Below are 14,168 nucleotides of genomic sequence, written 5' to 3'. Positions count from 1 at the left end.
TTCAGGCAACTGCTAAATAGTGTACCTATTGAAGAACATTCACGTGCACTGTCCTTTATAAATAATGCTGGTTCCTATTTGGAGAGCAATCTCCAAGTTAGAAAATGTAGCATACTAAATAGCCCTCAAGGGTGCTTAGTATGTTACATTAAGACTGCTGATTGTCAGGGTTATAGTGTACATATGTAATTCTGCATGTGAATCAGACTTTCTAGATGAGGAACCTTCACTACTGCACCAACCACCATCAGAAACATGCAGTGGTGCATTAAAGAATCTCCACACAAAAGCGCTGATCCATTGGCAATCTTCCACGCGGAGCTGCCTCAGAGGTCTTCATCTGGCTGCTGTAATGCATGTAGTGGCAGGCAGAAGTGATCAATCTAGAGATATAGCAAGGCTAACAACAGGATAGAAGAATAAAACATGAAGAATATGGTTGGCTTCCAAGTTATGGCATTTTCACCAGAGACATTTAAATGGCTTATTTAATTCCCTGCATCTCTCCAATGACATCACATACAATCCTCCTTGTGCAAAGTAAACTGATAACATCTCAATTATATTATCCACCGCCATTTCCTAGTGTGAGAGACCTCCCATTGGAGGAGGAAAGCCCATAAAGCTATGCTTCTCTATAGCAATAATTAGCACCCTATAACTTTCACCTTTCAGACCACATCTGTTTACAGCAACAGGAAAATGTGCATTCACTGGATCATTGATTTAAAACAGCCACATTTCCAAGGGCTGGTTAGCTTGCAAAATTAAGAATGATGGTTTCTCTCCAGTTCAGGCCTGGTTGAGATTGTATTGTGGATACAACAGAAGTGAATGATGTCCAAATAAAATATCTCTTCAGTTGACTTGGTTCTTCATGCACCCTTGAAAATGTCTCAGTGAGCATATCAGCAGTTAGCTTTCCTAGGATTAGTTTTATGGAAATCTGTCTTACAGCTACTGCTTCTAAAATTTAATTTGCACCTTTGCAATATAACTATAATTTATAAGCCTCTGGGCAAGAGAATCAGAGTTGATGTTTCTCTCTTGAAGAGTTGTCTTATTATAGCTACGTGAATGGTGACAGAATCTAGGCCAGAGGGAATCTCTCCCTGCAGTCATCCATGTAAATTCTAGATCTGAACCTCATTTAAAGCATGTCTCATTAAAACATTTGGCTTCTCTGCTGATACTGATGGATTGATTTGTGGAAAATAAAATGTGCAACTTCTCAGAGACACTTTAACTACAGTATCTGTTCCTTCCTTATTCTTCAGTGCAGCAGCCAGTTGGTAAAATGTTTAAGGCTTGGGTTACTTTTCAACCAGCTCAAATCCTAGAGGCATGAAAAAACTTAACTGGAAAGTGAATTTACCACTGTGGTTATTAAACAGAATTTTGTGTGTGTGTGTACTATCCAGGTTTTTGAAGGCAACACCAACTATGATACCCCTGAGCTCCGCACATTTGAGCCTACAACAACCAGATTCATTCGTGTTTACCCTGAAAGAGCCACCCATGGTGGATTGGGGCTCAGGATGGAACTACTGGGCTGTGAAATTGAAGGTAATTGCACAGCCTAAGATTAATCTGTTGCTTTAATTTATTTTCCTGCATTAGGTTCTGGCTCTGCTTATGTTACCGAGTAAGAAATGTTTACTCTCTTGCTTCTCCATTAGCCATTAAAGTTATAGTATTGTACTTTGAAACTGTACTTTCCTAACCTACCCTAGCATCATCAGAGCCTTTGTTTGATAGATATAGCATTAGAGAAGATCTGGACTACAAAGCAGGGGGCGATGGGAGAAGTGTTTATAGATTACTTTCTTTTTGTTTTGGCTTTGGGGAGAGGTTGCAATATGTTTGGATATTTTACAAAATGTGGACCAATTAATTAATGGGTCATTTCAATAGGATGCCCCTCTCTCCAATGGTGACCCCACAAGGACATTACCATCAATGTACTTTATATCCAAAACACATGCAGAGTCTCTATGACTTTATCTAAATCAGGATCTTTGATTTTATTTGGCAACAGTATTAAGCATTCTTATTATATAGACAGATGACAGAAATGTTCAGAGGTGGGCAAGGAAGATGATCAGTGCACTGGAAACAAAGCCCTATGAGGAGGAGAGACTGAAAGAACTGGGCATGTTTAGCCTTGAGAAGAGAAAACTGAGGGGAGATACGATAGCGCTCTTCAAGGAGGAAGGCCTGGATCTCTTCTCAATCATCCCAGAGTGCAGGACACAGAATAATGGGCTCAAGTTACAGGAAGCCAGATTCCAGCTGAACAGCAGGAAAAACGTCCTGATTGTTAGAGCAACGGGACAATGGAACCAATTACCTAGGGAGGTGGTGGGCTCTCCTACACTGGAGGCATTCAAGACAAGGCTGGAAAGCCATCTGTCAGGGATGCTCTGACTTGGATTCCTGCGTTGAGCAGGGGGTTGGACTCGATGGTCTTATAGGCCCCTTCCAATCCTACTGTGTTCTATGATTCTAATGTAGAGTTTGCTGCATGGCAAACTCCTTTGGAAACTGGGGGAGACAAAACTTTCAAAAGCAATTTGTGATATGGCATGAGGATCAGCTGTTCAAAGGGTGGGGAAGTAAAAAACAAAAAACCTCTCCCTTGCATGAGCCTGAGCAGCTCTATCCTGACCTTTATATATAATCAAAAAGAAGAACATCTAGAACTGCCTAAAGTAGACCTGATCCAGAAACACTCTGTGCAGATATGACCTCTCTACTGTGCACCTGGCGTTCTTGCTCCTGCAAGGGCTTCCCATTCTTTTCAGCAGTGGTGCACTTCCACTTTCATAGTGGGGATACATAAAATGCCCTCCAGTGAAGTGAATGAGGAACACTTGTCCACTGAGAGCTCTGTAGGTACACCAGAGCCCTCCTGCAGATTTAGATCAGACACAGTGAGTTCAGATTTGATTCAGATAATGTCCTATTGTTGCAGTTGGAATCAATTGTTTGCAGTTACAGATCTTAACATCCATATTCCCTCCTTGATATAATTATTTTTTGTAATATAATATATAGTATGTAATAAAAAGATAATATATTGATAGCATATTATTACATATTTTGAAAGAATAAAGAATAAGTCATTAATCTTTTCTTCCATTTTTTTTTTTAAATAGCCAGAGGGATACTTTTACTGAATTCTCTGTTCTTTCCCCTGTACTTCAGCTTGGACACCACAGACCATGTTAATGGGAGGGCAAAGGGCAGGAAATGGGAAGCTGATAAAAAGAAGGGAAGGTTTCCTGTGTGAAATGAAAGGTTTTGCTACTGTAACAAATGACCTTGTTCATCACAGAGTCATAGTTGTGGATGGAAATGCTACCAAGTCTCAGGGTGTGTTTTAACTGAGCCATGCTGGGATTTGTGTTTCAGTACCTACATCAGTCCCAACAACCCCTGACAGCAACCTTGTGGATGAGTGTGATGATGACCAAGCAAACTGCCACAGTGGAACAGGTGATGACTTCCAGTTCACAGGTGCAGAAACCATACACATTCCATTGCAACATCATTTTCATTCAAATAAATCCCCAGTTGCAATGTGTTGGTCTTGCCTTTCTCATTCATTATAGGAATTGTAACATCTGCATGCAATATTTTTGGGGGGAGCATTGTCATAATTTAAGTATATTCATTTTGGTGTCTATGACAACTAGGGCTCTCAACCCATTAAAGAACTTACAGTTGATCAGTAATTTACCTTTTAACTGATGAATCTATTAATTTATCAGTTAAATTTACATCTGTTTTCTTAAACCTAAGTCTTTGTGCCTTTTTGAGCCATTGAAAGAATTATGACATAATTTACAGCTTATTAAACATTATTGGAATTATGAAATAATTTACAGTTTATTAGACATTATTGGGTTGTAAACTACCTTGAGTACAGCAATGTAGAAAGGCAGTGTGCATATGAAAAATAAAAGAAACAAAAAACCACAGTTAAGGGGTTTTTCCTATCCCTTTTATAGTGACACATCAGAATAAAATGAAAATAACTTCAAAAAAGTTGGCTTTTAATTCTCAGTTCATCAGTTAAAATGTCCTTCTACTGATTAATCAACTAAAAGTTGATTAATTTACCATTTTCACCAAATTACGGATTACAGCTCTGATGAAAACCTTGTGTGCTTTTTATTTTAAGCACAAATTATGAATCCGCAAACATACAGGAATTTTTCTGCAACAATAGTCTAACACAGATGCAGGCTAATTCTCATTTAACTGTCCTTTTTTGTAGAGGGGCTGGACTGATAAGCAAGTAAGTGCTAAGGAGAATCTTAGCTGAGATCCAGTTTCCTTGTTCAAAACTCTCTTCCTTGGAACCTGGGGTATATTTCTTTCAGTTTGCATTTAGCAATGGGGTCATTAGGACTGGGCGGGGGATGACATCTCTTCTCCTTTCATTACCATGTACTCTTTTGGCTAAACAGAAACTCAGTGGTGGTCTCTCCTTCCTACTCAACTGAGTCTGTACAGCGCTGCTGAGCATAATAGCAAGGAAAGAAACGCTGCAGAAAACAGAAGTCTCTTGCGGGCTCCCTTTTATGATGACCAGAGTGTATCTATTTCTTTTATATGCCATAATTAGGTTGGCTGATGTAACTGTTTGGAACTCCCTTATCCCATAAAGCTATATGTCTGATCTGCTAGATAGGACAACCTCTGTTAGCTAGAACTAGATAGCTACAAATTAGTGGCCTCATTTTATTCCTGCTACAAGTTAGTGCATGATCACTCCCTTATGAGCTGGAGGACTCAGCATTTATTGTTTCCTATATAGCTGTGCAGCTTACATAGCTTCGTTTCCAACATAGCTAAATTCTGGCAAGGCATAGTGAGAGGACTTAGCCAGGTAGCCAAGAGTTATTCAGGGACTGGGGGCGGGTTTTATTTTTCCCTTTAGAATGCAATTAAATAGGGGAAGGGGGGGCCTCTTAAAGCTAATAGGGAGAAACCTACAAAAACAAATGCACTTGTTATTTAAGTGTTCAGCTCTTTGTGAAACTCAAGTTTTTCCAGAAAACAAATGCTAAAAACAGGGCAATCAATCGATGGTTTTAAAAAGCACTTCACCACTGCAGTGCCTGCTTTTCAAATTATACTTTCTCAGGCTGCCTTTCCTTCGTATGTAAGCAGTAAGTCAAACGTAACAAAAAATACTATTCAGCTGCAAAAATGGTTAGAAGCTCAGCAAGCTCTCAACACTGGGAACCATTTTTGTTGTTTTTTTTAACTATCGGAAGCCCACACTTTGCTTGAGTGCCATGGGACAGAAATTACAATATCTTCTTGAGAATATTCAGTAGAAGACTCCAATTGCAAGTTTTAAGATAAAAGGCCGTATGTATCAACGTGCCCATTGCTACCACCTTCAGATTAAAAAACTAAATCTTTATCTACTCAGCCCAGAGTTGAGTCCATTAAGGGAAAGTCCACGGCTGAAAGAATAATGTATCACCAAGCTGGTTTACACATTTCCCACTGGTTTTGCCTTCTTATTCCACTTCATGATGCAGCTTTTCATTATTCATTGGGCAGTATCTGATTGTGCCCACATGCCAGCAGGTTGCTAGGAGTTCTTAGAACAATTAGAAACAAGCAGAAACACACATTTCCAGAACCAGGCAGGTCAGCAGAGCTCACAAAAAGGAGCTCTGCTGACCTGTCACAAGAGTTTCCAGGGTAACTTTAGGAAATGCAAACTCCCATTGCACTAGCCACTGGTCCTGCTGGCGCAACAGAATGAGTGGAAGTGCAGCAGTAGTATTCGATACTGACCAGTATTATTATTATTGCAATTACAGCTAGAAGGACACAAGGGAAATTAAACTGTTCATTGTATTAATATACTTACTTAATATACTTACTGTATCTTTGTACAGTACAAGTACATGATGAAATACAGGCATGGGCTTTAAAAATAATATTATTGCAAGGCAATTCAGTATCTTTATACATTTTACTACCTCGGCCACTTTATTACTTTAATTTGGAGAGTTTGGGTATTACGCTCTTATAGTTCTACTAATTGCACACAGCCTAGAAAGTCTAATCAACCAAGTGCATCAACATAAGCTTGCCTAACTGTATAATTGCAACTCCACTCCAAGTTAATTGTTCTTTTTACCAGTCCAATGAAGAATTCCTGTTAACGAAGACAAACATTGTTAATGCATGTACTTTTTGTCTCATACACACACAGACACGTCACCTTTTTTGCATGTCTCACTCATACCTTCATCACATACTTTATTACATCACTCTCTCCTAGGCTTAGAAATAAAATAGTTTCATTAAACCTCATCATAATCATACTCATTGTAGCTCTTCAAATGCCTCCCTGCAGGGATGGGAGGAAGGCTTGGCTGATGCTAATCAGCAATTTATTGCTTGATACGTTCAGCCTTCTCTATTTTTTAAAAAAAATGCCTTTATCTATATGTTTAGAAGAACAAAACAAGAGAAAGGTTTATCTTCGAAAACTATGCAAAGATGGCTAAAGATATGAAAATGTACGAGTGACAAAATATTAGCAGATTATCTATCTCTTCCTGAGCACTTATTTTTGGGAGAAGTGATTGCTGCTGCCTAGTCTAATTGACCTGTATGGAACTATTGGCTATGATCCAGAAGACTGGAACTATGCACATAGCAATTGCAGGTGAAATGTCCACCTTGTGAGGCCATTAGTGACACCTGCACCAATCATTTATCTTCTGCTGTAATCTGTATGAAAGAGATGCACATGTCACCCACCTAATAATGTCCATGGACCCCAATTTCATCCATGGAGTTGCTCCATAATTGGATCATCAACACTCCTTTTACACACACCCCACCTAAGACCCAAACCAACCTTACACAGTCTTTCAAAGTTTTGGAATTGTTACTGTGAGCACTTCTTCCTACCTGACACCAAAGTTTTCTGAGAAAACTTTTCTTTCTCCAAGTTGAGAAGGATATTGGTGGGTAGCAGACGTTAACACCAATCTGGCATTCTGCACCCATCAATCTTGCTATGTGACCATGTACAACTCCTCCTCATTTACAACTTATAAAAGGGAAACATAGTTGCACAGTTTGATTAACAATTCATTTGTTAGTACCATAGGGATAGAAGAACAAGTGATGCTCAAGCTCACTGAAATTCTCCAACATTCACCTCAACACTCAGTTCAGCTTGCTCCCATTCTCATTTGCAACCTGTTTTTTCAGTTCTTTCAAACAGGAAAAGTGCATACTTCAAATGGGAAAAATGTGCATTTTTCAAAAGTGTGCACATTTCCCCATTGACTAAAGCATACAATTCAATGTTTTTAAAGTGTGAATTTCTTAAAGTGCATATTTTTCAAACATGGACACAAATTTGGGAATTAGCAAAAAAAAATGGAGAACATACGTGCCCGTTTGCATTCAGGGATGCGAATGGGGTATTTTCAAGTGTTTTGTGAACTGAAACAAAATTCCCATACATCCCTATGGTACTGTTTAAAAAAAATCAAAGGGTTATACCCCAGATAGCAACAATGTGTTGTATCCAGATTTAGTTTTATGCATCTGGACTGGTGCAAGCGAACTTCCCCACTCCTCCGCCCCATAGCACCCCCTCCAGCCCCCTGATAATGCTACACAGAGACTCCGGGGACCTGGTAATTGCAGAGAGCAAGGAGAATTCCTGAACATCAGATGGGGCCATCTTCCATAAGCAAAGCCCTTTAGTCTATGGAAGACAGATCCTGGATCCAATGCAATGTTTTCAGATGTTCTCCCTCTTGAAAAAGGAAACCAGATCTTGATGTTTCATTTTGGCGGGTTAATTCATGCATGGATGCTCATATCGCCAGATACGCAACCAAGGAACTTTTATAATGATTTATATATATATACCTTTCCTGCTCTATGTGAAATATCGTATTCAATTCCTTTTCAGGCAGTACCACAGCCGTGATAACAGAAAAGCCAACAGCATTTGACACTACAGTACAGCCAGGTATTTTTTTAAAAAAATAGTTTCTGGTTAAAATACAGTACATTTCACATTTGCATCTTGTGCCAAAGACAAATATAATGAATAGCAGGACTTTCTGGCTTTCCTTTCCTTCAAAGTCTCTGAAGTATAAAGTAGCATCTGGTCTCCAAGCTTAGTACAGTAAATATTTTACTCCTTTCATCCACATGTATATGCCGTACAGAACTAGCTTCCCATTTGTATCAGTGTATGCCAAATGGTGACAATACTACCAAAAAATTTGCAGGCTGATCACAAACTCTACTTCCAGGGGAGGAGGGGAGGAAATAGCAATAACCAATTGTTGTTCATCTATGATACAATATGTGTTTGCAAACTGAAGAGGGAAAGGCCATAAATAACCACAGAGACTTATCACCTTATTTATATCTGCCACCATTCTGCAAAACCCAACCCAAAGAACCAGTATTTACCAATGTGTTTTTTTCCATCACAGACTTGGCAATTTTACAGTGTTCTTTTCTAGCAAGAATTCTTGAAAAGAGGTTATGCAAACTGCTACCATAAACTTAGGCAGAGAGGAAAGAAGCTGTTAGAGGCAGCTGGTTCTTTTTCTTCAGTCAATACAATAGCTAATAGGTTTTAGAAAAGCTCTTAATTTGCAGCTTCACAGGGCTTCATAGTCTGAGTTCTAGCCAATTTTAATATCCTATATGGTGAAAAAAAGAAAGAAAGAGAGAAATAACGAACGAAATTCTCCAAAGTCCCCCAAGTATGATCAGCAGTTTTAAATGCATTGTGTTAATAATTGTGAAGAGGGGAAAAGGTCATTCCTCAGTTCCTCCCATTTCCTTTATTAAACCGCAACCAGGCACAGCCTCCAAAGTAATTTATTAACAGGGTGTGTATGTGTATACCAGTGTTTCCGCTACTACATGACACTAGAGGCTTTGCTACACGCAAAAAAGAAATGTAGTAATAATGATAATGCTTCCTTGAAGACAACAGTGTTGCAGCCCTGATTAGCCAAAAGAAAAAGTAGTTAATTCCACAGTTGTGGCTCTTAACCTCTGCATTTCCATGTCGTAAAGGTGAACACTTTCCCCTGCCTCAAAGTATTTTCTTCCTCCTAGTTTGTTCAGTCAGCATATACTATTGTGAGCAGCATCCTGCCCTCTTATTTCTTGAGGCAAACACATTTGTGTATCTCTTTTTGCATCACAAAAGTGTAAAAAAGTTTGTCCACACATTATATTGTTAATTACTTCACAGTAATCCTATCAACCCAGGTATTGTATGGTTTGATTACTTTCAAGTAGGCATGCATTCTGACCTTTATAGCAAAGTCCTGAGCTATTACTGAAGTTTCTTTTATATAAACTTCTGATTCAATCAGATGCTCTTTCTCACATTTCCTAGGACAAATTCTGTTTTTTCTTTACAAATGACCACCATCCATCCCTCAGCAATTTAGGGAAACAAGAAGTACGGTTATAGAGCTAATACATTATACATCATGAGTGAATGTATGTGGTATGAAGTGGACATGTGCATTCATTTCAGGAAGAATGGAAACCCCAACTGAATGGACCCCATTATGTTCAGTTTCCATTTGTCCTGAAATGAAAGTTGAAGGGTGGGAATAATAGGCACAAACTGGAGGGTAGGGCCTTCAGGAGCTATCTTTGGGTTTTTCATTTCTTTTATGCTATGTTTTACCAGTGGAAGCAGCAGCAGAAACTGGCTTTTACAGCCTTTCCTGGAAGACATTCTTTTTCACATTTTTGATGCTGTTAACCAACACTATTTTGACATTCACTCCTAAGAGGGAATGCAAAGCACAGCACTAGCAAAGGGCAGCCTTGCCCTGATGGTTAGGGATCCTTCTGGGAGTGCAGAGGATCAGATATACAAGCCCTCCACACAAAGCCCATCTGTCATAATGACAGGCAGTTTGTTAGTAAATATATAAAAAATGTGAGGGCAGACATGGTCTTCATGAGCAGAGAATCTGGTTTAGCTGTCATATTCTCTTCTAAGCACTACATTCTGCAGGTTTGATTACATGTTATATCCCATAATACGGAAGTCTTATGTGTCTCAGAGTGATTACCACTAAGGGGTAAATTATTCCTTAGCATCACAATATGTGGATGCAAGTAAAAGGTGGGGGGAAATCTGTACTGAAAAGTCAGAGGGCAAGAAATATTTCATAAATAAATGCCATCTACAATGAAAGGGTATGATTTTGTTCAGCACTGTGTGTGAGACTGGAGCAGGATCCCTATCTTCTATAAATGCAAGAATTGTAGATTCAGTATATGTCAAGTTCAAGTTCTTAAATTTAATCTTACTTCCTTGAGAATGAGCAAAGCATGTGTCATTACGATCAGCAGCATGTACTGGTTAGTGAAAAAGAGGTATGATATGACCATAAAAGCCCCAACTTTGGGAAGTTGGGACCTGAGCATTGCTTTTTATGGAGAGAAACTACATTCCTCCAGAGAAAAACACTCAAAAGTGCTTCTCCAACCTGCTACCTGACAAACATTGCTCTGATGCATTTGATTCCAAATCCAATGCATGTTTCTTCAGACATAAGCCCCACTGAGTTGAGCAGGACTTACTTCCAAGTAAGTGTGCCTGCAAGTTCAGCCTTAAGCTCTGTAACCTTTAAGGACACCATTTTATATTGCTCCACAAGGCAACTGACACATTGCAGCAGCTCCTCACTCAGATCAATCAATGTTCTCATCACTACTGCAAACATTTAAGAAGTAACATTTTCAGTGGCAAAGAGAAAATTGTCCTGCCAGGGTTCTGAACTGCTGTCATGTGGTGACAGGCAGCTGCCATGGGGAGTGATTTAAAGTGAGCTCCATATGAAGGCTATAATGTGTGAAACACCCCTTTGTCAAGAGCTTCCAGCAGTTAAAAACCATAATAAAATTAAGACCTGGTTAGGGATGTCAGAGAAATCTGTTTGTGGGGTGCAGTTCAACACGTTTTCTTAGGTTTGGCCGCCCAGACTTCATTTCAGGTCCCACTGTGCCACCTAACCCGATCTGCAGTGAGTCGGGCCAGTTTGTGGGTTTCCAGGCATTTTGCACATTCTTTTCCACAGGTTCTGCCATTTTCATAAATTCCTGAGAGATTTGTGCAAATTATAGCCAAATTTGCGCGATTTGGCCTCAGAGTTCTGGGAAAAGCCCACAGCTTGGATCTCAAAGGCAAAGCGAGTTGTACGTGCCGCAGAACTCCGTTGAGTCGAAAAAGAACTGGATTTTGCAATGACAGATATCCCTAGACCTGGTTTGCACATTACAGGGACCCATGATTTAATAAACCATGGGTTGTTGTGAATGAAGGAGTAAACAAGCATGCTTGTTGTCACCGCCCAATCACTCCTGCTGCAGCTGGGCAGAGCTAAACAACCCAGGGACACTCCAACCCTGGGTTGTTTATCATGACGTCTGAACCCAGAATTGTGGGCTGCAGTGGGAGTGACAATCCAAAATTAGAACCCAACTACAAACCATGGGTTCTAACTCTGGGTTGCCTCTCCCCCAACAAACCACAATTCAAAGTCTGGACATTTGAATCAGTGGTAGCGACTGGGAGACCTGGGGCCAGAGCACTCGCTCGCTCCTGCTTGTTCACGACTACCCAGGGTTTGTTTAAACTTGTTTAAATTCAGAATGGTCCTCTCCATGCAACATTTAGATGTGGTTTGCATGTAACAGCTACCCAAGATGCCAGCTCCTGCTTGTTTATGACTACCCAGCAGAGCCTGCTGGCATCCTGGGTAGTTGTGACATGTGAGCTGGGTCTAAATGTTGCATGGAGAAGACCATTCTGAATTTAGTCTTTTAATGGTTATACTTTCTCCAGTGTTTACTGCCTTGATAGTGGCAGTGTCTCCCCAGCAGCAGAGGCTGGTGGCTCCAATATCAGTGGAGCAGTGAATCCACTCTGGATTTCAGTCAGAACCAGTCAGAACTCTAAAGGAGCTGTCCAAAGTAGAAAGTAGAGCTGTCAAAATGTGTCAAAACACGTGGGCCAAGAAAGACTAATGGTACTGCAAGGGGGTTGCCCGACTGAGTGTTTACATAGAGTATTAACTGTTCCAGCTGTGAGCAACATGTGGCCAAGAAATGCAGCTGTTGGCTACTCTCACAGGCCAAATTTGTTTCAATTATACAGTCCCATGTACCTCTATGTTTGTAAAAAGTCATACAGAGATTTTGCTACATATCACCCATGAACTCTAATTCAAACAGCTATTTAGGCAGATAGTGCTGCCACATTCTGTGCAGCTTTTCTCTATATTTGGGGAAAACCAAAATCTACAGATTGTTTTTCTGGCCACAAGAGGATTGGTGCTGTACAAGAGGGCACAGAATGCGCCCTCTCAGCATGCAGCCCCCAACCTGCTGCCCATATGCAGCCCTCAGGAGCAAAAAGGTTGTCCATCCATGTTTTAAATAGTATAACTGGGGCTTTTAGACATCTGCTGTGTGTGAGAGAGAGTGTGTGTGTGTTTTAATCTATATTAAAATCACAAATGGGTAGTTGTGCTTTATTGTCAATGAATTTAATTCTCTTTCTCTCTTTGTCCTTCACTTTAAAAACATTTTTTTAAAATGACTGTGCTGTGACTGATGCAGCCTACTAGCTGTGGGTCACAGTCCTCCAGCTGAAGACCAGTGCAATATATGCCATCAGTATCGAAGGAATGTTGTTGGTCTGGGATTGTCCTGCACTACATCATTCCTGTTGAAAGAGGATTGAATTGTTGCACTATCATTCTTCCTAGTTGAAGCCAAAACACAATAAATCATGGCAGCAAGACAATACTTCAAACATGAGTTGTTCAGTGCTGCCATGAGATATATGGGAGTTTCTTTTCCCTTTTTTAATTAGGTATAACTTTAAAAAAAGAGTTGAGTTATGTCTTCAGGCATTGACCCTCTTAGCTGTTGAGAGAGAGGGAAGGGTGATTCATTTGGGAGTTGTCCATAGTTAAGGTGGGCATTTTCTCCCAAAGGTTCTTGGCTATAAGAAAGGAATTTGACATATTTTGAAACTGTTTCTGAAACACTGGAAAAAAAAGAAAAGAAGCCCATTTATTTCCCATTCAAATTCCAGGTTCCATTGAAGACTAATAAACTGTTTCATGTAAGACCATTGGGCAGAACTGGAGAGATGCTGAAAACAAGATATGATCTCATCCTGACCAAAATAGGCTACATTACCCGACTTCCCTTGTTTTACAAGAAGTTTCTTTTGAAACTTATTTTGTCTTTGGTTGGCTATAGGCCACATTTGTCTCTCTTTCCAAATTTATTCATTTAAATGCTGCCATCTTGTGGGCCAATTAAAGAGTATGTGAAGAACTTTGCTTTATTTATTTATGATTATTTATTAATACCTATAATATATTAAACACTTCATTGCTAAAGCAGAAAACGTAAACATCCAAAAGGCCCTACAAGAGTCAGAACAATAAGGAACAGCTGTCTTTTCTTTTCATTTGATGATCTTTCTGCTTGAGTTAATAATTGTAATTGTATTGTGAAACACATGTATAGACCAATACCCAAGTCCAACTCTAGTCATGCGTAATTCTGTAATCATACATAGTTACATGTGATGAGTTGTGCCAGAATGCTGAACAGGATATGCACCCAGATATACACAGCATATCCTGATACACAGTACTAAACAGGATGTGCTCCCAGATGCAGTGCACATAGAGAACATATGCATTTGGGTGCACATCTGGGTATAAATCCAGAATCTTGAGGTACATCCAATTTACCTAACTCTGCAGTCCTGAACAGCTTTCCATACATGGATCTCCTTATCTGGATTGGTGTGCAAAGGCAGAATGAAATTGAAGCATAACGAATCATTCTTCTAATACTGGGAATTGTCTTTCTGGAATGCTGAGAAACCCTTGAAGCACATGCTCAGGAAGCAGATGGGGGAAACAGATTATTTAAATGTAGAACAGGAATTCGTACATTGTGCATACCTTTCTGTGGTTGCCAAATAGGATCTGAAGTCCATCAGGAAATTCTCTTAATAGTGTTTTCACATGTGGAACATTCCCTGATATTGCAAAGTAACTGGGCAGCCCCCAGTTATGTAG

At 39.7% G+C, this 14,168-nt stretch overlaps 1 protein-coding gene across 16 annotated transcripts in view; it reads left to right on the top strand.

The window, feature by feature from the left end:
• Positions 1–14,168, top strand: part of NRP1 (neuropilin 1) — a 233,159-nt gene that overhangs the window by 165,011 nt on the left and 53,980 nt on the right. For 15 of the 16 annotated variants that reach the window (XR_014792444.1, XR_014792443.1, XR_014792438.1 and 12 more), the window contains 3 exons: positions 1,422–1,566; positions 3,415–3,519; positions 7,976–8,035. Coding sequence is in view for 8 of the 16 variants with exons in the window: in XM_084859198.1 (XP_084715324.1) it covers positions 1,422–1,566; positions 3,415–3,519; positions 7,976–8,035 (310 nt within the window). In the remaining 8 variants the exon portion in view is untranslated. The remainder of the gene's footprint in view (positions 1–1,421; positions 1,567–3,414; positions 3,520–7,975; positions 8,036–14,168) is intronic. The other variant, XM_084859200.1, reaches the window with a different exon arrangement.

This window comes from Heloderma suspectum, chromosome 5 (genome assembly GCF_057233095.1).
Source record: "Heloderma suspectum isolate Gila_16-S chromosome 5, 16-S_ref, whole genome shotgun sequence".
NCBI classification, from domain to species: domain Eukaryota; kingdom Metazoa; phylum Chordata; class Lepidosauria; order Squamata; family Helodermatidae; genus Heloderma; species Heloderma suspectum.
The sequence above is the reverse complement of the archived record's forward strand: the minus strand, read 5'-3'. Positions and strand labels throughout refer to the sequence as shown.